Source organism: Monodelphis domestica, chromosome 1, assembly GCF_027887165.1.
Source record: "Monodelphis domestica isolate mMonDom1 chromosome 1, mMonDom1.pri, whole genome shotgun sequence".
NCBI lineage: Eukaryota > Metazoa > Chordata > Mammalia > Didelphimorphia > Didelphidae > Monodelphis > Monodelphis domestica.
The window spans coordinates 10,774,536-10,795,331 of record NC_077227.1 but is presented as its reverse complement, the minus strand read 5'-3'; the positions used below and the strand labels follow the sequence as shown (position 1 = coordinate 10,795,331).

At 38.1% G+C, this 20,796-nt stretch overlaps 1 protein-coding gene across 1 annotated transcript in view; it reads left to right on the top strand.

Annotated features, from left to right (window-relative positions):
* The window catches only part of LOC100021594 (gastric triacylglycerol lipase-like), a 32,060-nt gene extending 18,177 nt beyond the window's left edge, over nt 1–13,883 (top strand). Inside the window, 4 exon segments of the mRNA XM_007478343.2 lie at nt 1,499–1,639; nt 11,736–11,807; nt 12,950–13,027; nt 13,818–13,883. Of these exon segments, the coding sequence (XP_007478405.2) occupies nt 1,499–1,639; nt 11,736–11,807; nt 12,950–13,027; nt 13,818–13,883 (357 nt within the window).
* Nucleotides 13,884–20,796: the final 6,913 nt, after the last annotated feature.

Here is a 20,796-nt window from a genome sequence, read left to right as displayed (position 1 = left end):
TCACCATTATATGCCACAACTCCACAGTTTGTTCAGCCATTTCCCAACTGGTGGACATCCCTTCAATTTCCAGTTGTTTGGCACCAGTAAAGAGCTGCTAGCAATAGTTTTGTCCAATTATATCCTTTCATCCCCTTTTAAAAATTTCTTTGGAAACAGCCCTAATCATGGTATTGCTGGATCAAAGGATATGCATTTGGTTTATAGCCTTTGGGTATAGTTCCAACTTGTCTTCCAGAATGGTTGAATCAGTTCACAACTCTACCTGTAATGCATTATTGTACCAATTTTGCTACATCCACTCCAAAACTTGTCACTCTCCTTTAATGTGATATTGTTCTATCCGATGAGTGCAAAATGGTCCCTTAGAGTTATTTTAATCTGCATTGATGTTAAGAAGCGGGATTTAGAACATTTTTCCTATGATTATTGATAACTTTCATTTCTTCATCTGAAAACTTCTTATTCATATGTTTTGTCCACTTGTCAAATGTAGGATGACTTGCATTCTTGTAATTTGGATGTAATTCTTTATATATTTGAGAAATTAGACCTTTTTCAGAGAAACTCATTATAAAATATTTTCCCAGTTTATTGTTTCTCTTCTAATATTGGTTAAATTGGTTTTGTTTGTACAAAATTTTTCATTTAAGATAGGTAAAATCATTCATTTTACATCTTGTCATGTTGTCCCTTTCCCCTATATCTGGCAGGTAAACTATTCTATATTTCCCTAACTTACATATAGTATCACCCTTTGTGTCTAAATCATATACCCATTTTTTACCTTATCTTGGTATAGAGTGTGAGGTAGTGGTCTATATTTAATTTCTGCCATTGTATTTTTCCTAGAGGTTGAAAATTGAATTAGCGTCACAAAGCTTAAAAGTGTCTGATGCAAAATTCAAATTTATGCTATCCTAATTCCAAATTAAGAATTCTGTCTGTTGTACCACCAAGATACTATATATAGACAGAATGCTGGATTTTAAGTCAGAAGACTTCAATTTGAATTCTGCTGAATCTCATTAGCTATATGACCTGGGTCAGACACTATATCTGCCTCAGTTTCTTCATCTGTAACTTAGGAATCATAATGACACTGGCCTCTCATGGGTATTGTTATGATGAAATGGAATATTATTTGTAAAGAATGCTTAGCATAATACTTTGTACAGAGTAGATACTTTTAAAATGTTTATTCCTTTATTATTTCCCTCATATTTGAAGAGCTCAGGCAAGGTCTACATGGCCACTTTTGAGGATATAGTCAGGAACTTTTGGGTTCTTCTTAGCTCCTACCCAAATCTGATTCTTGTATCTCATGGGCCATAATACTCAGGCCCTTCACATTATATCTCTTAACAATTCAAGAATTGTTGGCAGACAGTGGGTGTGCAGTATCTGATAGTACTGGCATTGGGGAGCTGTTATTTTTAAAATTCAACTTTTCCCATTTTAGTGGCTGCCATATTTGATTTCTGTTTTTCCTTCACAGCTTTTACTGGGTGACAAGGACTTTCTGCCTGAGACTGTCATCACCAAGTTTCTGGTCACTGACATATGCAACAATAAGATAATTAGTATCATCTGTGACAAAATCATCTTTGAGTTATTTGAACCAAAAAATTTAAACATGGTATGATGTGTTTCCTTTTCCTCTTCTCAGATGTTAGTGGCATGCAGTTTTTACATGAGAGATAACCCCTACGATATTTTATGTGATATTTTATCTCTTTAAAACCCTGACCAATCATCAATCCCTAATATCACCTATTCTGGAGGTCATAGATACCACCAAAAACTTTTCTCCACTACATGGATAAAGCCATTGGAGATACTGTAACCACCAAAACGTGGTTGCCAACACTGTGAATGTTAAAAATTGTAAAGGCCAAACACTAAAGGTTTGGCCAAAACTGTAAAGGTAATTTTTAGTGTTTTGACTTAAAATCTAAAATAAGTGGGAAATTCCCAAATATGAAAATACCCAAGTCAGCCAGGGATTTATGGAGATTTTAATTAATATAAGTGAAGGAATTAAGGGAAGGAGAGAGAGAGAGAGAGAGAGAGACAGAGAGAGAGAGAGAGAGAGAGAGAGACAGAGAGACAGAGAGAGACAGAGAGACAGAGAGAGAGAGAGAGAGACAGAGAGAGAGTAAATAGTAGAAAGGGCCTAAGCCAAATGGCCTAGGCCTGAGCCTAAGGGAGAGTGAGTCAGTCTTTTTCACCTACCACAAGATCGTCTTCAAGCAAGCTCCAGGCCTCACTTCAACTCTGAACTCCAACTAACTCCAAACTAAATTCAATTGCCCGAATTGACTTCTCCTTTTAAAGAAATTTTCTCTTATGTCATCTCCCCTAAATTTTCACATCTACCAATCACAGTAGACTTTTTTTCCCCCAGGACTGCCCATTCTTAGTTCTCATCTTCTTTGGTTCTCACCTTTTCTGGTTAGATTAAAACTTCACACCTCTTTTGTTAAGTGTGCCTTTTGTAAGTTGCTTGACCTTTTAGTGATTAATTTAACCTTTATAGATATTTAGCACCTTTTTGTATTGAATCTAAAAATCGACCTAGCTTAAGGTTCTAGCTTTACTATATGATATGAGTTAGAGACTTTTCATTGTTCAAAAAGGAGTTTGCAACTTTATCTTCCCCTAAGGCACTGTCTGAGTAGGGTGGAGTAATTTAAAGTTCTCAATACATTCCTGATCAAGTACATCCATTGTTAAAAATAGGGGGAAAATTTAACCAAATCTTCTAAGGTACAGTCTGAGCAGTTTTAAGATTCACAATACACAAGGCTTCTTTTGGACTCATGTACTTTCCTAGTCTATGCCTCATTCTCTTCAAAAACCAAGTAATAACAATAAACAATTCTGAAAGCAACCTAGATATATTATTTTTTTTAATTCTTACACTTTCATTTCTGAGATATAATTATTAATATTAGAATATAGATTTTAACATTAATATCTAATACTCCAAGTAGTATATTTAATAAGATTTAATAAATAACAAAAATAAAAAGCTACAGTAAAAATGGAACTAACTCAAGCCACAGTTGTGAGAGAAGAGAGAGAGGTAGAGTTACAGACAACTATATACACAGTTAACAAATGCAAATGTGAGGATGAAGGGAAAGAGTTGCTGGGAGATGTGTCATTTATACAAAATTTCCACTTATACATTCACTCCTGTGATTCTTTTGGGAGACCAGTCTCTGCAAAGGGATCATTTTAAATATAACCAACTCAAAAATTGCAATAATTTGTGGATAAAAGGAAAAGAGAACAAAATCAATGACAACTAAGCACATTGATAAAAGGACAATTTGGAGGTAGTCCCCTTTGGCATGAGAGTATACATTCCAAACAAATGCATTCAACCCCCTCAGAGTACAAATTCACCTTATCTCAAAGTTCACTCTGGATCTTCTGGTGCAGCATGTGGTCTCTGAAGGCATCTTCATGGTGCTTTCTCCAAAAAGTTTTCCTTATGTATTGTGAGAGATAGTCTCATCCTAAATTAGGCTCAAGGGGGCAGCTGGGTAGCTCAGTGGATTGAGAACCAGATCTAGAGATGGGAGGTCCTAGGTTAAAATCTGACTTCAGACACTTTCCAGCTATGTGACCCTGGGAAAGTCACTTAACCCCCATTGCCTAGCCCTTACCACTCTTCTGCCTTGACTCCAAGATGGAAGGTAAGGGTTTAAAAAAAAATGAAAATAAATTAGGCTCAAATTCAAATCAAAGTTCATAACAATAACATAGTCCTCCCCCCCGAAGAGGATAAAAACAAACACAGGGATCACTCAGGGATGCATGGCTGAATTATGAGGCATATGAATCAATTGGCAAAAGAAAACCAAAGACATCAAAAAATCCAAATAAGAAAGAAAAAAATAACTTGTGAATGAAATATAAAATATCAGTCTTATGTGTAAAAAAAAAAATCTTAGTAAAGGAAAAATAAACCTATAACAGGTCCTTAAATCTGGGTCTAGTTAAAGTGATTTATGTAATTATGCACTTACCCAGTCAGTAGCCAGGACTACAGAAATTTTGCCACACCATTAAAGACAGAAAAGGCACTAGATTTCAGTAGCAAATTGGAAATAGCATTACTTGGTCTGATTTTATCTTTTCTCTGAGGGATCCTAGAGCCATGATGGCAGCCAAAGTGAGATTCTTGGTAGAATATGGATCAGGGAAGACCTGCCTCTGACATATGTCAAACAGTAGTAACCTTGAACACCAAGAAAGATCATGTTCTCTTGTCTTGGCTCAAAATTTCATCAATCCCACTGAGATTGGTTGGTCCCTTTGACCTTATGCTCAGTTGTCACTATGCAGATTAGCTTTGTGCTTCTTTGGCACTGTGCAGTGGTTTTTTTTTTATTCCCTTCTCTTGGAATCAGACAGAATCATTAAGTAAAGTCCAATAATTTTTTAAACAATCAATGGCATTATTTCTATAGTCTAAAGCTTTTTTGGGTATACATTGACATTAGGGCAAATGTATTTTAAACATATTACTGCAAAATCAAAAAAGTTAAAGAAAATTTCAATAGTGGTGACATATGCCTCAAATACAAAAAGGAGAGAAAAAATAAAATTCAAATACTATGTTGCACATGCAAAGAAAAACAATAATAAAAATGTTTTTAAAATCCAAAATATATAGCTTACAATCAGTACACACTGTTTCAGCCAAGGAAAGGTAGAATACAAAGGTTTCTCACCCAAAGAATAATATCCATTTCCTCCCCAACTTGGCTATGAACCACTGTGTGAGTGCAAATGATTTTCACAAAGTAACAGCTTTATAAAACAGTAATGCAGTAGATAATGCACATTCAAAGAAAGTACCAAAATTCACAATAACTCAGTTAATGACAATAGCAAACAAAATCACTATCATATAGGATTCACATGAGCACTTATATAGCTACTTGCTGTGTTAACATTTAAAAAACCTATGAACTGATGGATACTCATCATAAGTTCTACAGATGGAGCAAATCTTTCAACCTTGGCAAAGATATTTTTAACAAAGTCCTTTATTGTCATTATTCCAAAACTTTGGCAGAAAAGACTAGAAAAATCACAAACACATCTCTCTGTACTGCTGATGAAAACCTTTTGGGGTCTAAAACATCACCAAGTAGTATATTTAATAAGATTTATTAAAATAACCAACATAAAAACCTAGAATAAAAAGGGTGCTAAGTCAAGTCACAGCCGTGAGAGAAGAGAGAGAGGCAGAGTTACAGAAACTATATACAGAGGTAACAAATCCAAATGTGAGGATGAAGGGAAAGGGAAAGGGATGCAGGTAGGTATAGTGCCAATTATGCAAAATTTCTACTTATACAATAGTAAAGATTCAAAAAATTAGCCTGAGAGAGATAAAGAGTCTTACCTAAGATGAGAGAGCTAGTCAGCTCCTGTGGGTGGGTTCTCTAGTGGGATTTGAACCTTGGTCTTCCTGAATTCAAGTCTGATACTCTCTAACACCCAGTATTCAAAAATACTGCATATATACATGAATTTATTAAAGTGTTCTTGTTATACTCATCTGTTTCCCCCCTTTTTAATGTAGGCTCTGGGGTACCTCTTTTGCACAAGGTTCTTCGAGAAGCTATATACAGTTTCAAGGTACTCTTTGGGGTAGCACTCACTCAAATCATCAGTTATAGTCCCCCTCCAATAGGAACACTTTTACTAACCAACCAGAAAACCTATTTGTTATAACAAAAGGCATTTAACTAAATTGTATAGTAAGAACAGTGATGAGATTAGTCTTCTAATGCATATTCTTTAACTGTTTATCATACCTCCATTAGGTAGAGAGGGTACATAGGCAGAGAAAACCTGTAACTTGTGAACCACAATGAAAATGCATATATAAAGAAAACATGAAGAGGAAGAGAATATATGGAAAGCTCGTTTCAATAATCTATATGGCCAGAAAGGAAAAGCAGAGAATGTATGTGTGTGTCCAGGACATACATAGAACCACAATAACACATACCTGTGGTACCACAAGGGCACTGATGTCCCCTAGTGATGCCATCCCTCTCTTCTTATTTATCTTTGCTAGACATGGTATCTCCACTTACTGTAGAGCATCATGTTGTCACTTCTGGACTTTGTTGGTAACCAACTCTTATGGCCATTGAGTTTCTCTTTGCTGCCATCTGTTGGGCTTCCCGTGTTCAGGACCATTTACTGCTTATTCTGGCTTCTATCTTCTTGGAAGCACTAACCATTTCCAAAACTATAAGCAAATACCCCCAGCTAAGAGGGAGCCAAAGAAAATCAGGAGCCATATGCAAAACTAAAAATTTTGAACTAAAAATTCTGGTGTTTGTGCCTGAATTGAAGTAGTCCATTGTCCAGGGTAATTCATCCTCATAATCCCTTATGTGGATCTTGACCTTCCAAAACCCATTACATGGGTTTCTATGGAAGAAACTCCACAGAGAAATATTGAGGCAGGGTCCCACTGTGCACTTTGTAGTCGCAATCCTTTCTGACATGTGATGTAAATGAATCAGAGTGAGAAGGAAAGCTAAGCAAAAGCCTGGGCAAAGTCAATGTGCTGAACCCCATGTGTTCTGAATATGAGTCTATAGCATAAACCAAGAGACAAACCAAGCCCAAGCTTAATATTGATGCCAAATTTTGGCTAATGATAACTTCTTGTAGTTACTTCTCTTCACCTTGAAAGAAGCCATATTGAAAAAATACAAAATCCTCCTGGTAGGAGATGTTCTTGCTAAGAGTCCATCTTCTGCTCTAATATTCATTGTAAAGGTGGAGAAGGAGAATTTGGTGTCCATATAAAGGAAAGAAGCATCTAAAGGAAGAATAACTCACATCTGTGTTAAAGGTGAAAGTTGGCCAGGCGAAATTCTAACTTCAGGCCTGCAGTGACAAACTCAATAAGCTCTCTATAACCCCACATTATCTTTTTAAAAAATGGATCTGATGAACTCTGGACTAAGGAAGATCTTCTCGGGTTGTCCCTTCTTCCCATTTCTATTGCCAATCCCTCTCACCTTCTGTTTCTTCAAAATGGCCAATGGATTCTTTATTTTTCTACACACTGTCTAATTTGCTTACCATCTTGGCTCAGTGTGTGCAATCTCTGCTGACCTTTTATGAACTATATGACTCTGCAGAGCTCACTTTTGCCATGTTCTAGGCAATGCCCCAGAACACTAAAATTTCAGAGAAGTTGCCAGTCTGAATTTGTAGAGAGATTTTCCCATTCAAGGCATTCCTAGGCCAATAATATCACAGGTCTTGTCCCTCCCTCCTATCCTACATATTAAGGAACACCCTTCAGAGTTCCTCTTTTATTTTGACTCTACTGGGGACTCCCTGAGGATTACCAAACACAATTATTTCTCTTGCTATGTATTCGAGCGAATCTTGTTTGCTTTTTAGATGGATGTCAGACCCCTGGGTTAATGCAGAGGTCTCTAAGGGGACTTTGCACAGATTTTAGAAAATCTATGATAGGAACTTGGATGGGAAAATTTGCATCTTTATTTTTTGTTAATGTTTAGACCTTGTTATATGCATTCAGAACATGACTGAGGACCAGATCCTTTCTCTGAACTTACAGTCCAAAGGGACTGGATGCAAAAAAAAGTTTCAAAGTTCTGCTTGAAGTGAATTGAATTTTTTCTTCTAAATAACAAAGAGGTTTTCTTAATGCATGATGAACCAAATGGGATAATTTCTTCAACATGTTTCAGTTGTGTCAGCTTAAGATGCTGTTTACTGTAGAATATCACTTGTAAAAGGCCATCAGTTCCCTTCTATTGCCTTCAGTAAGTAAGGACTGTATTTGAAAAACTTTGTATCCATGTTGGTCATAACCAACATTTTGTTGATTGACATTAGAATTCTCCCTGTGCCTTATTTATTGCTATTGACTATTGACTATTGATTTCTCTTCCTTATGCCTTTTGAGGTTTTCTTATCAAAGATGCTGGAGTGATTTTCTTTTTCCTTCTCTGCTTTCTGTCTGAAGGAGGCTCTTCAGACAAAAACAGTTAAGTAATTTGCCCAGGGTCACCCAGCTAGTAGGTGTTGGAGGAGAGATCTGATGATTTTTTTGGACTCCAAAGTCCAGCACTCTATCCATTCCACCACTTAGCTGCTGAGAAAGTCAAGTAAGACACAGAATAAAAAAGGAACCCAAGGCTGTCCATTTGTTATCCTGTTATTTGTATTCCTTAAGTATTATCCCACAGATCTCTTAAAAAATCATTATTTCCGGGGCAAAGTCAAGATGGCGGCTTAGAAGCAGCAAAAGTTCAGACCTCTGAAAACCCTTCCTTACCAATCACAAACTGAATGCTCCCAGGGGACTGAAATTCAAACTTAACAACAGGATAGAGGCGGGGAACCCTCCTTCTGAACTCAAATCAAAAGGTACGCCCCCCAAAAGACAGAATCCAAGAACACTCGGGTCTAAGGGGAAGGCAGAGGGAAGGTCCCAGGACCCCTCCCCCCTAACCCAGATGGCTGAGCCTTCAGCATCTGGGGGAACATCTGGGTGGGCAAAGGTGCTGGTTTGGAGGGTCTATCTTGTGAGCAGCGGGGCATTGGGCTTGGAGCATCCAGTGTGGACAGTGGGGAGGAAGCCAGGGAAAGACCAGGCCGTGGCTGGGTCCTTCCATCTGGCTCCAGTCTCACCGTTGCCTTTGGGCACATCCAGACCAATCCAGTTGAACCTAATCCCATAAGGACTCCTCAGAGCTCAGGGAGGCCAGGACCCCTCACCCCCTAGAGTGCAAGGCCTCCGGCAAGGACAGGAATCTCGGGGCAGGCAAAGTCACTGGGGAACCTTGCGGACAGTGGAGAAGCAGCTGGAGAGAACTGGAGAGAGCCTCGGCGGTCCAGCCTTCCAGAAGTCTTAGGCCTCAGAGCACATACAGCCCAGCCCAGTTGAACTTAATCCAATCAAAAGCCTCCAGAGGACAGGGAAGCTAACATTCCTCCCCTACAGACTGTACCAAGAGATCTGACAAAGCTCCAAGAGGGGAGAATGACAGCCCCAAAACAAAAAAAAAAATGAGAGGAGCAAGAGCACAGACAAATATGGGGAGCAAAGAAGGGGTAAACTCAAGCAAACAACAGAAAAAGAAGAAAGAAATTACAATAGACAGCTTCTGCACAGGTAATGAGCAAAGAGTGAATGAAACAGAGGGGGAGGGATCTACAAGGAAAAATCAGAAATCCCAGTGAATTGGATACAGGCTTTGGAAGAACTCAAAATGCAATTCAAAACACAATTAAGAGAGGCTGAAGATAATTGGGAAAAGAACTTAAAAACTAAGATAAGTCATCTGGAAACAGAGGCACTTGAACTAAAACAAGAAAATAGTGTCTTGAAAGCCAAAATCAACTAGCTGAAAAATGAGGCAAAAGAGATGAAAAATGAGGCAAAGCAGATGAAAGATGAGGTGAAGAAGATGAAAGATGAGAAAAAGGAGATGAAAGATGAGGTAAAGAGGATGAAAGATGACCTCCAAAGAAAATCAGACCAAAAAGAAAAGGACAACCAAAAAGCTAAGGATGAAATCCAGTCTTTAAGAACCAGAATACAACAACTAGAATCAAGTGACCTCACAAGGCAGCCGGACACTATAAAACAAAACAAATGAAAAATTTGAGGAAAATATGAAGCATCTCATTCACAAAACACAGGATTTAGAAAATCGTTCAAGGAGAGACAATTTAAGAATCATTGGTCTACCAGAAGACCATGACAAAAGAAAAAGCCTGGACATTATATTACAGGAAATTATTAAAGAAAACTTCCCTGATATCCTAGAACAAGAGGGAAAAGTGGAGATTGAAAGAATCCACAGATCACCTCCTGTACTTAATCCCCAACTAACACTACCCAGGAATGTTATAGCCAAATTCAAGAACTATCAGACCAAAGAAAAGATATTACAAGCTGCCAAGAAGAAGTCATTCAGATACCAAGGAACTACAATGAGGATAAAGTATGGTCATTCAACAAAATAGAAGAATTTTAAGAATTTGTAAAGAAAAGACCAGGCCTGAACAGAAAATTTGATGTCCAAGCACAAAACTCAAGAGAATCATCAAAGGGTAATTAAAAAAGAGAGAAAAAAGAAAAACAAAACAAAAAAAATTCTTTAAGAGACTCAATAAGTTAAAATGATATGTATCCCTATAAGAAAAGAGGTCATTGGTAACTCTTAAAAACTGTTGTTATTACCTGGGCAGCAAAAAAAGTACACTTAGAGGGAACAGCAACAAACTGTATAGGATGAAAGGACAAGACATAAGTAGGTATATAGATATATTCATACATAAATACATACACATGAGTATGCATATATATACATATATATATATATATATAACTAGAGCTTAAAAATAGGATAATATTAAAAGAAATGGGAAAAAAACAAACAGTGGTAAATTTATATGTCACAAAGAAGCTCATGGTGGGAGGGGAGAGAAAATCAATACACTGGAAGGGTAAAGAGGTCAGAGACAGGAAATACTCAACTTTTATGTGCTTTGAAATTGACTCAAAGAGGGAAAAACAATCCAATCCATTGGGGGCAGAGAATAGATTTGCGCCCTATAGGGGAGTAGAAGGGTAACAAATGGTCTGGTGGGGAGGGTAGCAGTACAAGGGAGGGAGGAGGGAGGGGGGTTAACTTTAGAAAGACTACAGGGAAAATAAGGGGGGGGAATTAGAAGAGAGGGGGTAGAAAGGGAAATAAAATAAGGGTGGGAACAAGGGAGACTGTTTAAAAGCAAACATCAGTGTAGAAGGAAATAGTGAAAGAAGAAAAGGCAGGAACAGAAGCAGAAATCAAAATGCTGGGAAATACACAGCTAGTAATCATAACTCTGAATGTGAATGGAATGAACTCACCCATAAAATGCAAGCAAATAGCAGAGTGGATTAGAATCCAAAACCCTACCATATGCTGTCTACAAGAAATACACATGAGGAAGGTAGATACACATAGGGTAAAAGTAAGAGGGTGGAGCCAAATCTATTGGGCATCAACTGACAAAAAGAAGGCAGGAGTCACAATCATGATATCTGACAAAGTACAAATAGATGTAGTTAAAAGAGATAGGGAAGGTAATTACATCCTGATAAAAGGCAGTATAGACAGTGAGGAAATATCTGTCCTCAACATGTATGCACCAAATGGCATAGCATCCAAATTTCTAAAGGAGAAACTAGAGGAGCTCAAGGACGAAATAGAAAAACTATACTAGTGGGAGACCTGAACCTTCCTCTATCCGAACTAGATAAATGAAACCAAAAATCATTATTTCCTCCCCAGATTTTTGGGTCTACCAGAAGAGAAATGGCTTAATCCATGGCCTTTTCTCATCTTTCTTTTCTTCGGGGTCATTTCATTTGAATGGGGAGCATTTTGCTTGGTCTCATGGATTAAGGTGGCCAGTTTTTTTTCTGTTCGATGGAGGACCCAATGCTGGTGCTTCACTCTAGGCTTAGCCAGGCTGGTCCTGAGAGAGAAGCCCAGCCACCTACCAGACCTGGTCTGGAGAGCTTTCCAGCATGATAGAATCTGCTCAACAATCGGCTCCACTGACTGAGCCTTCCAGGCCCAATTTCAGGCTATCAGAAGCTCTTGGAGTAAAATTTGTGGAAAAATTAAATGATTGCTTTTTCCTTTTAGAGCCGAATTGATGTCTACATGTCACATGGCCTCCAGGGAACATCCATCCAGAACATTCTCCATTACGCCCAGGTACTATTTGGCCAATGCTTCTAGGGTGGGAGTTGAAGACTCGTCTCTCGCAATGCCTCCACAAAATATGGAAAAACAACCTAATCACCAAGTCTTGGGTCCCCACCTGTCTAGTGTGCCTGCTGGGAGTTTCCAACTTTATGCCGTCCAAGGAAAGCCTTTTGTCATTAGTACCCTGTTCTTAGTGCCAGTTTCCACCTCAGTATGCTTGGATTTCTTTTTCTTTCTCTGAGTTGTGTCCCCTTTAGAAAATAAGCATCTTGTAAATGATTCCTTTTACTTTGTTGTTCATCAGCAAAGCTCAGAGTCCTGTGATAGAAGCTTCACTGGGATCATAACAGCCATCCCATAGGATTTCAAGTTCTAAGCCCATTGGCTTATTTATTTTCATGTAAGACATACTTGGCTCTCTTAAGGTACCAGGAAACCCCCCAAAGCTGAACGGTTCCCAGCTCCCACCCAGTTTTCCCTCTTTATCCCAGAACCTAGAGCCTTTTAAATATTTCATCCAGATTATATAGAGATACAATTTTTATTAATCATTTTCTGATATTTTGCTTTCGTTGCTCTCTCACTCCCTCCACCTCTCTCTCCACCCGGAGATAAAATAATGTGACATAGAATATGATATAGGTTATATATATATATATGCTAGGAGTCAATACATATTTCTATTTTTATCATGTTGTAAAAGAAGACACACAGTGCTTCTGTGGGAAAAACCCTCATGAAGGGGAGAAAGTGGAAAATGGCAGCTTCAATGTGCACTCAGCCTCTCTCAGTTCCTTTATGGGAGGAAATAGAAATGTTTGTGTCCTTGAAACCCTTAGAGTTGTCACGGATCCCTGCCTTGCTGATAATAGTTAAGTGCATCATTGTTGTTACTGTGTACAATTTTCTCCTGGTTCTGCTCACTTCACTCTTTATCATTTCATATAAGTCTTCCCAGGCTTTTTGTGATCACAGGACATATAGTCTTATTTTCATTTGTGATGGAATCATGTATACACATATATATTATTTTTTTCATCTTTCCAGGCTGGATGCAATGGGGGTTTTTATCCACTGAACTTGAGGATGGCCATTGTTTCCAAGAGGTGTGTTTATTCTTTTTGTTTTGCTTTGCTTTGTTTCCTTTTTAGACTTTTCATGACATTCCAAATGTTACACGAGCTTTTGACTGGGGGAATGAAAAAGAGAACCTGGCTCACTATAATCAGGTAATTTTCTTGAAATAAAGGGTGCTTTTTTCTTTTTAAGACAATGAGAACAGCAAACTAGGTGTCCTGATGTCAAATCCAGCCCACTTTATGCCTCACCACATTGCTTCCCTGCCAAATGTGCTTTGGTGGTGAGCATTGAAATAGCTCTGAAACCCCTTCATGATTTCTGTCCTTTAGTTTACAAGCATCAGTCTTGTTCATTGAGGTGGCAAGAAAACTTACTCAATGCCTGGCCAGAATCTGAATTCCCTGAGCCTAGAGCATCCCTCCTCCTGCCAACCTAGAGACCAGATCAAAAAAAAGATGACTCATTCTTCTGGTATGTGGGCCACATCCTAGCTTACTTGGACTTAACATATTTGTTGATAGCTTGATGGAGAGATAGATGAAATTCATATCTATTAATGGATGAATATATATATGCATGAATATTGTTAGTATTTTGCATACATGAAAGTGTAGCAAATATAAAATACATATCACATGAATATATTAGAAAATATATTTACTCATTTTATTTTAAATAATAATTATTTACCAAGAACCAAGATGTTCCTCTAGCCCCCATCATAGTGGTATTATTTACTTCCTTTTAAAAAAAGTAAACAAAGCCATCTATTATAGTATTAGGTTCTGGTGGTCCCATTTAGAAGAATAAAAGAAATATGTAAAACATTTTTATAGAGTTATAGGCAGAAGAGCCTCACTCACTCACCCATGTAATATGGCTTTGAATGACTCTGTGAAGTCTCTTGCTCTCTGTGTTCACACAGTTTATCCCACCAAGGTACAACCTGTCATCTATGAGAGTGCCAACAGCATTGTGGAGTGGTCAAAAAGATTTGGTGACTAACCCAGAAGATGTCGCCATCTTAGTCCCCCAAATCCCCAACCTGATTTACCACAAGATTCTGCCTACATATAATCATTTGGATTTTCTTTTTAGTCTTAATGCACCACAAAAAATTTATAATGAAATCATTGAGATGATAAAGAAAACCCCATAAATATTTTATTGGTGATGAAATCACCTTCTTTTTCTATAGGGATTAGGTTTGAATTTCTTTTCTCCTGTACAATGTGATTCTTAGAGAGATTATGGGACTGTCTACTTCATTTTATTACACTGAGAGAAATAAAAAATCTTCATGAAGAAATATGTTTTACTGCTATCTTTTCTTTCCACATAATCAATTTTAAAATACACCTTCCTTTAGGTGGCCTTGCAGTACCACATCTCAAACAATACTATAAAGGAGTGGTCATCAAAAAAATATTGTACTGACTAAGAGACAGACAGGAGGATCAGTGGAATAGACTTGGGGTAAATAACCTCAGTAGGATGTTATGTGTATGATAAACACAACGATCCCAGCTTTTGGGACAAAAATACATTATTTGACAAAATTACTGGGAAAATTGGAAGACAGTCTGGCAGAGATTAGGTCTAGATCAATATCTCACACACTACAGCAAGATAAACTCAGAATGGATGAATGACTTGAATAGAAAGAAGGAAACTATAGGCAAATTAGGTGAACACGGAATAGTATACTTGTCAGATCTTTGGGAAAGGAAAGATTTTAAGACCAAGCAAGAGAGAAAAAATTACAAAATGTGAAATAATTTGATTACATTAAATTAACAATACTACCAAAAATTAGAAGGGAAGCAACAAATTGGGAAAACATTTTCATAACAAAAACCTCTGACAAAGGTCTAATTATTCAGATCTATAAGGAGCTAAATCAATGGTATAAAAAATCAAGCCATTCCCCAATTGATAAATGGGCAACAAACAATTATATATTTTGGAAATTAAACCTTTGTCAGAGAGTTTTCTTAAAAAATGTTCTCCCAGTTTGTTGATTTCCTTCTAATTTTCATTGTATGAGTTTTGTTTATACAAAACCTTTTTAATTTGATATAATAAAAATCATTCATTTTACATATTGCAATGATCTCTCTCTTGCTTGGTCTTAAATTCCTTCCTTTCCCACAGATATAACAGGTATACTATTCTATGTTCACCTACTTTATTTATGATTTCACTTGTTGTATTTAAGTCATATATTATATCCATTTTGAATTCATCTTGGTAAAATGTATAAGATGTTGATCTAAACCCAATTTTTCCATACTGTTTTCCAGTTTTCCCAGCAGTTTTTGTCAAAGAGTGAGTTCTTATCCCCAAAGCTGGGATCTTTGGGTTTATCAAACACTAACTTGCTGAGGTCATTTACCCCTAGTCTATTCTATTGATCCACCCTTCTGTCTTAGGCAGTACCACATTGTTTTGATGACCACTGGTTTATAGTATAGTTTAAGATGTGGTACTGCTATACCGCCATCCTTCACATTCTTTTCATTATTTTCCTGGATATTCTTGATCTTTTGTTCTTTCAGATGAACTTTGTTATGATTTTTTCTAATTCTATTAAAAAGTTTTTTGGTAGTCTGATATGTATGGCATTGAATACGTAGATTAGTTTGGGTGTCATTTTTATTATATTAGTTCACCTTACTCATGAGGATTTAATGTTTTTCCAATTATTTTGACCTAGTTTTAATTATGTGGAAAGGGTTTTGTAGTTGTGTTCACATAGTTATTGTGTTTGTCTTAGTAGATAAATTCCTAAATATTTTATATTGTTTAGAGGGATTTTAAATGGAATTTCTCTAACTCTGGATGCTGAATTTTGTTTTAAATATACAGAAATGTTGATAATTTATGTGGGTTTATTTTGTACCCTACAACTTTGCTACAGTTGTTAATTATTTCCATTAGTCTTTTTTGTCAATTTTCTAGGATTCTTTAAGTAGACCAATCATATCATTTGCAAAGAGTGATGGTTTAGTTTTCTCATTGCCTACTTTAATCCTTTCAATTTCTTTTTCTTCTCTAAGTGCTACTGCAAGCATTTCTAGTACAATGTTAAATAATAGAGGTGATAATGGGTATCCTTGCTTCACTCCTGATCTTATTGGGAACGCTTCTAGTTTATCCCCATTGCAGATGATACTTGTTGATGGTTTTAAATATGTAATGTTATTTTGAAGAAAAGCCCTTCTATTTTTATACTTTTCAGTTATTTCAATAGGAATGGGTGTTGTATCTTGTCAAAGGATATGGCAAAATTGGGATACTAATACACTGCTGCTGGAGTTATGAATTGGTCCAGCCACTCTGGAGGACAATTTGGAATTATGATCAAAGGGCTTTAAATGACTGGCTGCCCTTTGGTCCAGCCATATCACTGCTGGGTTTGGACCCCAAAGTGATATTTAAGAAAAATACTTGTACAAAAATATTTATAGTCATGCTCTTTGTGGTGGCAAAAAAAAATCAGAAAATAAGGGGGTGTCCACCAATTGGGGAATGGCTGAATAAATTGTGGTATATGATGGTGATGGAATATTATTGTTTTGAAAGGAATAATAAACTGGAGGAACTCCATGTGAACTGGAACGACCTCCAGGAATTGATGCAGAGTGAAAGGAGTAGAACCAGGAGAATATTGTTCACAGAGACTGATACATTGTGGCATAATCAAATGTGATAGACTTTTCTTTTGGCAGCAATGCAATGATCCAGGACAATCCAGAGGAACTTAGGAGAAAGATCCACATCCAGAGAAAGAACTGTTGGAGCTGAAACACAGAAGAAAAGCATATGATCATTCACATAGTTTGATATGGATATGAGTAGGGTTTGGGTGTTAAAAGATGACTCTACTGCAAATATGAATAATATGGAAATAGGTTTTGAACAATGATACATGGATAACCCATGGAATTGCTTGTCAGCTTTGGGTGGAGGGAGTAAAGAATGGGGGTGGGGGTGTTATGATAGGAATTTAGTGAGGAATGAACAAAAGGTAACATAAAAAATTCAGATTTATTGGTTGGGAAGGGGAGGAAGGAACAGAGAAAATCTACAAGTTATCTTACAATCTAATGTCTATAAAGTATTGTATTAAGCTAAGCAGTAAAGTTTCCCAATAGCCAAATTTCACACAAGGAGTCTAATCACATGGGCCAGGATCTTCAGTTTGAATCTCTCCAAACAGGTCCAGAGGCAAAGTCTGTCTTCAGTCTTCTTTACTGAAGTTGCCAGCAGCCAGATTCAAACGATTTCTCTCTTCTGCTGGTTTCAGGAGAAATCCAGAAAACTGCTTTTTCCAAGCCTCCAAGCAAGGCCCTTTCAGGAGCATAGAATCTTATCCCAGATCTCTAGCCTTGGGCTCCCATGTGACTCTTAGTCACGTGCTCCTGTCAATCACTCACTCTAACTTATGCACCACTCAGTTTGTTGCAAAGTATTTCTTCTTCATCACAGGGGGGATCATGAATCATGTAACCATGGGAAAATGTTCTAAAATTTTTTTTTTTAAAAAGGGGGAAAAAATTAGGAAACCAAAGCCCAGAGAGAAAGAATGACTTGTCCAAAATCATGTAAGCACTGAGCCTCAGAGTTAGGAAGATGAAGACAGGAATCAGGTAAGATCAATCCCAAGTTTTCCTCTGTTGGAGATTTTTTTCATATTAAAATGAATCTATGTTCTTACCCAGAAAGGTTTTCTTTCCCTTCTCTAGGTAAATGGCTTTGGAACTACATTTGGGGTCATTTACTCTGCAATGCACACCAGGTGTTACCAGGGCTCATGCTCTACTTCTTTTAATTGATTTCCTGTAGACTTCCAGTTTGCAAAAGGAATTGCATACCTTGAGCACTATCTGGTGTACCATGGAAAGCAGCTAGAAAGGAAAACTTCTGACTTGATGAATGGAAAACACCAGAGCCAAGGCATAAGAAGCTTTGACCTTCTGAGCCAGCTGGGGTAAGGTAGAGAATGCCAGGAAAGCTGAAAGACAACAGGAGATTTGGCTATGCTAGATTTGATCTGTGAAGACCCTTCCAATTCACAATTACCTTTGGGAGAATCTTATATCAAATGGAGTTAAATGGTGTGGAGCTTGTTAGGGTAAGGTTGTTACTGACCTAAATGGGTCTCCATTGATTGGCCTCTTGGAGAGACAGCTGGAGAGCTGCATTTCCCAGGAAGTTCATTTCTGTCTTTGGTAAGTATTTGTTCACACCTGGTAAAAATGCTCTCTATTAATCTCAAGTGCCTCATACATTCACCCTTATTTCTACATTATTGTGAAGATAATACAACTTATTCTCACTAAGGGAAAGGAAGAGAAAGGGTTAGGTGGTGTAGTGGATAGAGCACTGGATTTGGAATCAGAAAGTCTCATCTTCGCAAATTCATTTCTGGCATCAGACACTTACTAGCCAAGTGACCCTGGGCAAGTCACTGAACCTTGTTGACTTCAGTCCCTCATCTACAAAATGAGCTGAAAGAAGATGGAAAGGGCAAATCACTCCAGGAACATATGTGAGGAAAAGCAAAATGGAGTCACAAAAAGTCAATCATTACTGAAATAACAACAAAGATAAGCACCTTTGTTTTTAGGCCAGGTGTAGGCTGCCCCCAAATGACAGTTCCAGGTGTGAAGAAACTGAATAAATGAGCTAAATAGGAATAATATGGAAATGTAGATGATCCTGGAGCTGAATCAAGCTGCTTTTCTGGAGTTCCTTTTCTGTAATTCAGGGCTTGAAATGGAGGAAGGAACAACTACATGCTGCCCTCGTGTTAATTGGGACATCCAGCCCCTTCTCATAATCTCATCAGGAGCCTGTCATCCCTTTCTTGCCTATGATTTAAGTGCTACAAAGCCCTGCTCACAGCCTCCTCAGCAGGTGGATTCCCTACTAGTGGGAGAACAAAGCCCCAGTTTGCTTGTCAATAAATGCCCCAGATTGCTAGACAGATTTGTCTTCAAAATTATTTTCCAAGTTATCCATTTGATGTCAGAAGCTGAATCAGAAGGCTGAGAATGGAAGGGTGTGGCTCCAATTGAAGAGCTCGGGTACCAGACAGGTATTTGACCCCATCCTCAGTAGGGCCATCCCTTGGTTGAATGTCACCTTCCCCTCCAATTCTTGAACCCCTGTCTTTCAGTGGAGTTCTTTTATTGAGAAACTCAAATGCACCTGGAGCTCTTTCTAGTTAAACTGAGAATTCTCAGATAAGCTAAGAAAAGTTGTTGTTTTTTTTTTCTTAAATGGACAGCTGGCCTTAGCCAGTCCTTTCACATTTGGGATGTTGCTCTCAATTTCCTCTTTCAAATTGTTGCCTAGCTTCCCTTCAATAGGAAGACAAATTTTCCTGATTTGGGCTCTCACACCCATGGCTAAAAACACATCTAATGATAAAGACAAAACTCTGCCAGCCAGATTAGCTTTTCATTTGGGGCTGGACTGCTACAAATTCATATATCATTGGCAAGAATTAACTGGAGAAAGTCTGTGGCCGCATTGCTGAAATATTGGCACATGTGCCGGGTTGGCACTGGAAGAGCTGCTCATTCCCCTTTTCTGAGTAACTGAGGATATTTTTTGAATGTGTCACCACTCTATCCAGCTGTCCAATGCAAGCACTTCCTCCTCTACTCTCTGGATTAACGTTTGTGTGTGTGTGGGGGGGGGGGGGACTCACAGGCAGCTGGAAGTTGGAGTTTGGGCATGTAAACTTGAAAACATTCACCAACACTGCTCCATAATATTGCTGGCCTACATGAGGAACCTATGACTGGGACAAGTTAAATGTCCAGAAGAAGAAGTTGGATCAAGCAGCTAAAAAGATTAAGTTCCCCATAGTAGGAAGCATTTCATAACCAGCTCCTGGAAACTGTAGAGCAGGAAGTCTTTGGTCATCTTGCCTCTGTCCATGAGGTGATTAGAGAAAGTTGAACAAGCCTCCCAATAGCATTTCTTAACTCTCCCATCCAAACCACTACTGATAAGAACCAGAAACTAATTAGCAAAAACCAGCATTGTCTAGATCAAGTTCAGAGTGAGCTCAGGGATCTGTAAGCTTGTCAGACCCAGCCTGCCAATTCCAAAAAACAATCTACTCTTCCCTCACAGAAGCTACCTGATTTTTCTCCTGAGTCAGGAAAGGGGAATGGAGTATGAGAGGCTCCTGTGTGCCGGGTTCCTCTGAAGGCTAATAGAGCCCCTCATGGAGGTGATTCTCATTCTTTTTCTACTTGGTTTAAGGCAGAGCTCTGAGCTAAGGGAAAGATTTTTCTCCTCTTTAGGAGGACCCATTTTGGTTTGCTCATGAATTTGAAAACCCCCTGACACATAAAGACTTGACTCCCTAATTTTTCCCAGCTTTCCCTGATTTTAGTCAGGCCTGGTGAGGCTGACCTCACCAGGCTGACCTGGTGAGGTCATTCCTAACAGCAGGGTGGAAAACCCCATTCAACACATAACTGAAGAACATAAGACCCATGACCTCTCAGAATGGATAGCTTTTATCATAGGCCATCCCAACTGCCTACCTCTAGAAGATAGATTGGAACAAAATCTAACCTTGTAAAGAAAAGGCAGGGAGTCTCTTTTTGCCTTCTATAATCACTTTTTCTTTACAACCATTTTTATTTCTGGCTTGGTCTATAAAAGTCTTCAGGATCTCCTCACTTTTAACTCTAACTCCTCTTCTTGTGGAAACACCTGAGGATTTGAATGTTCTAGTTCAGTGATGGCAAATATTTTAGAGATGGAGTACTGGGCCCTATACCAATCCCATACCCCGGACTGAGTGCAGTGCTCCCCCCAGAGACCATGTGCCATGCCCTTAAGCCCCACTGAGTGTCAGGTGTCCCCTATCCCACTCTTTTATCCCAAA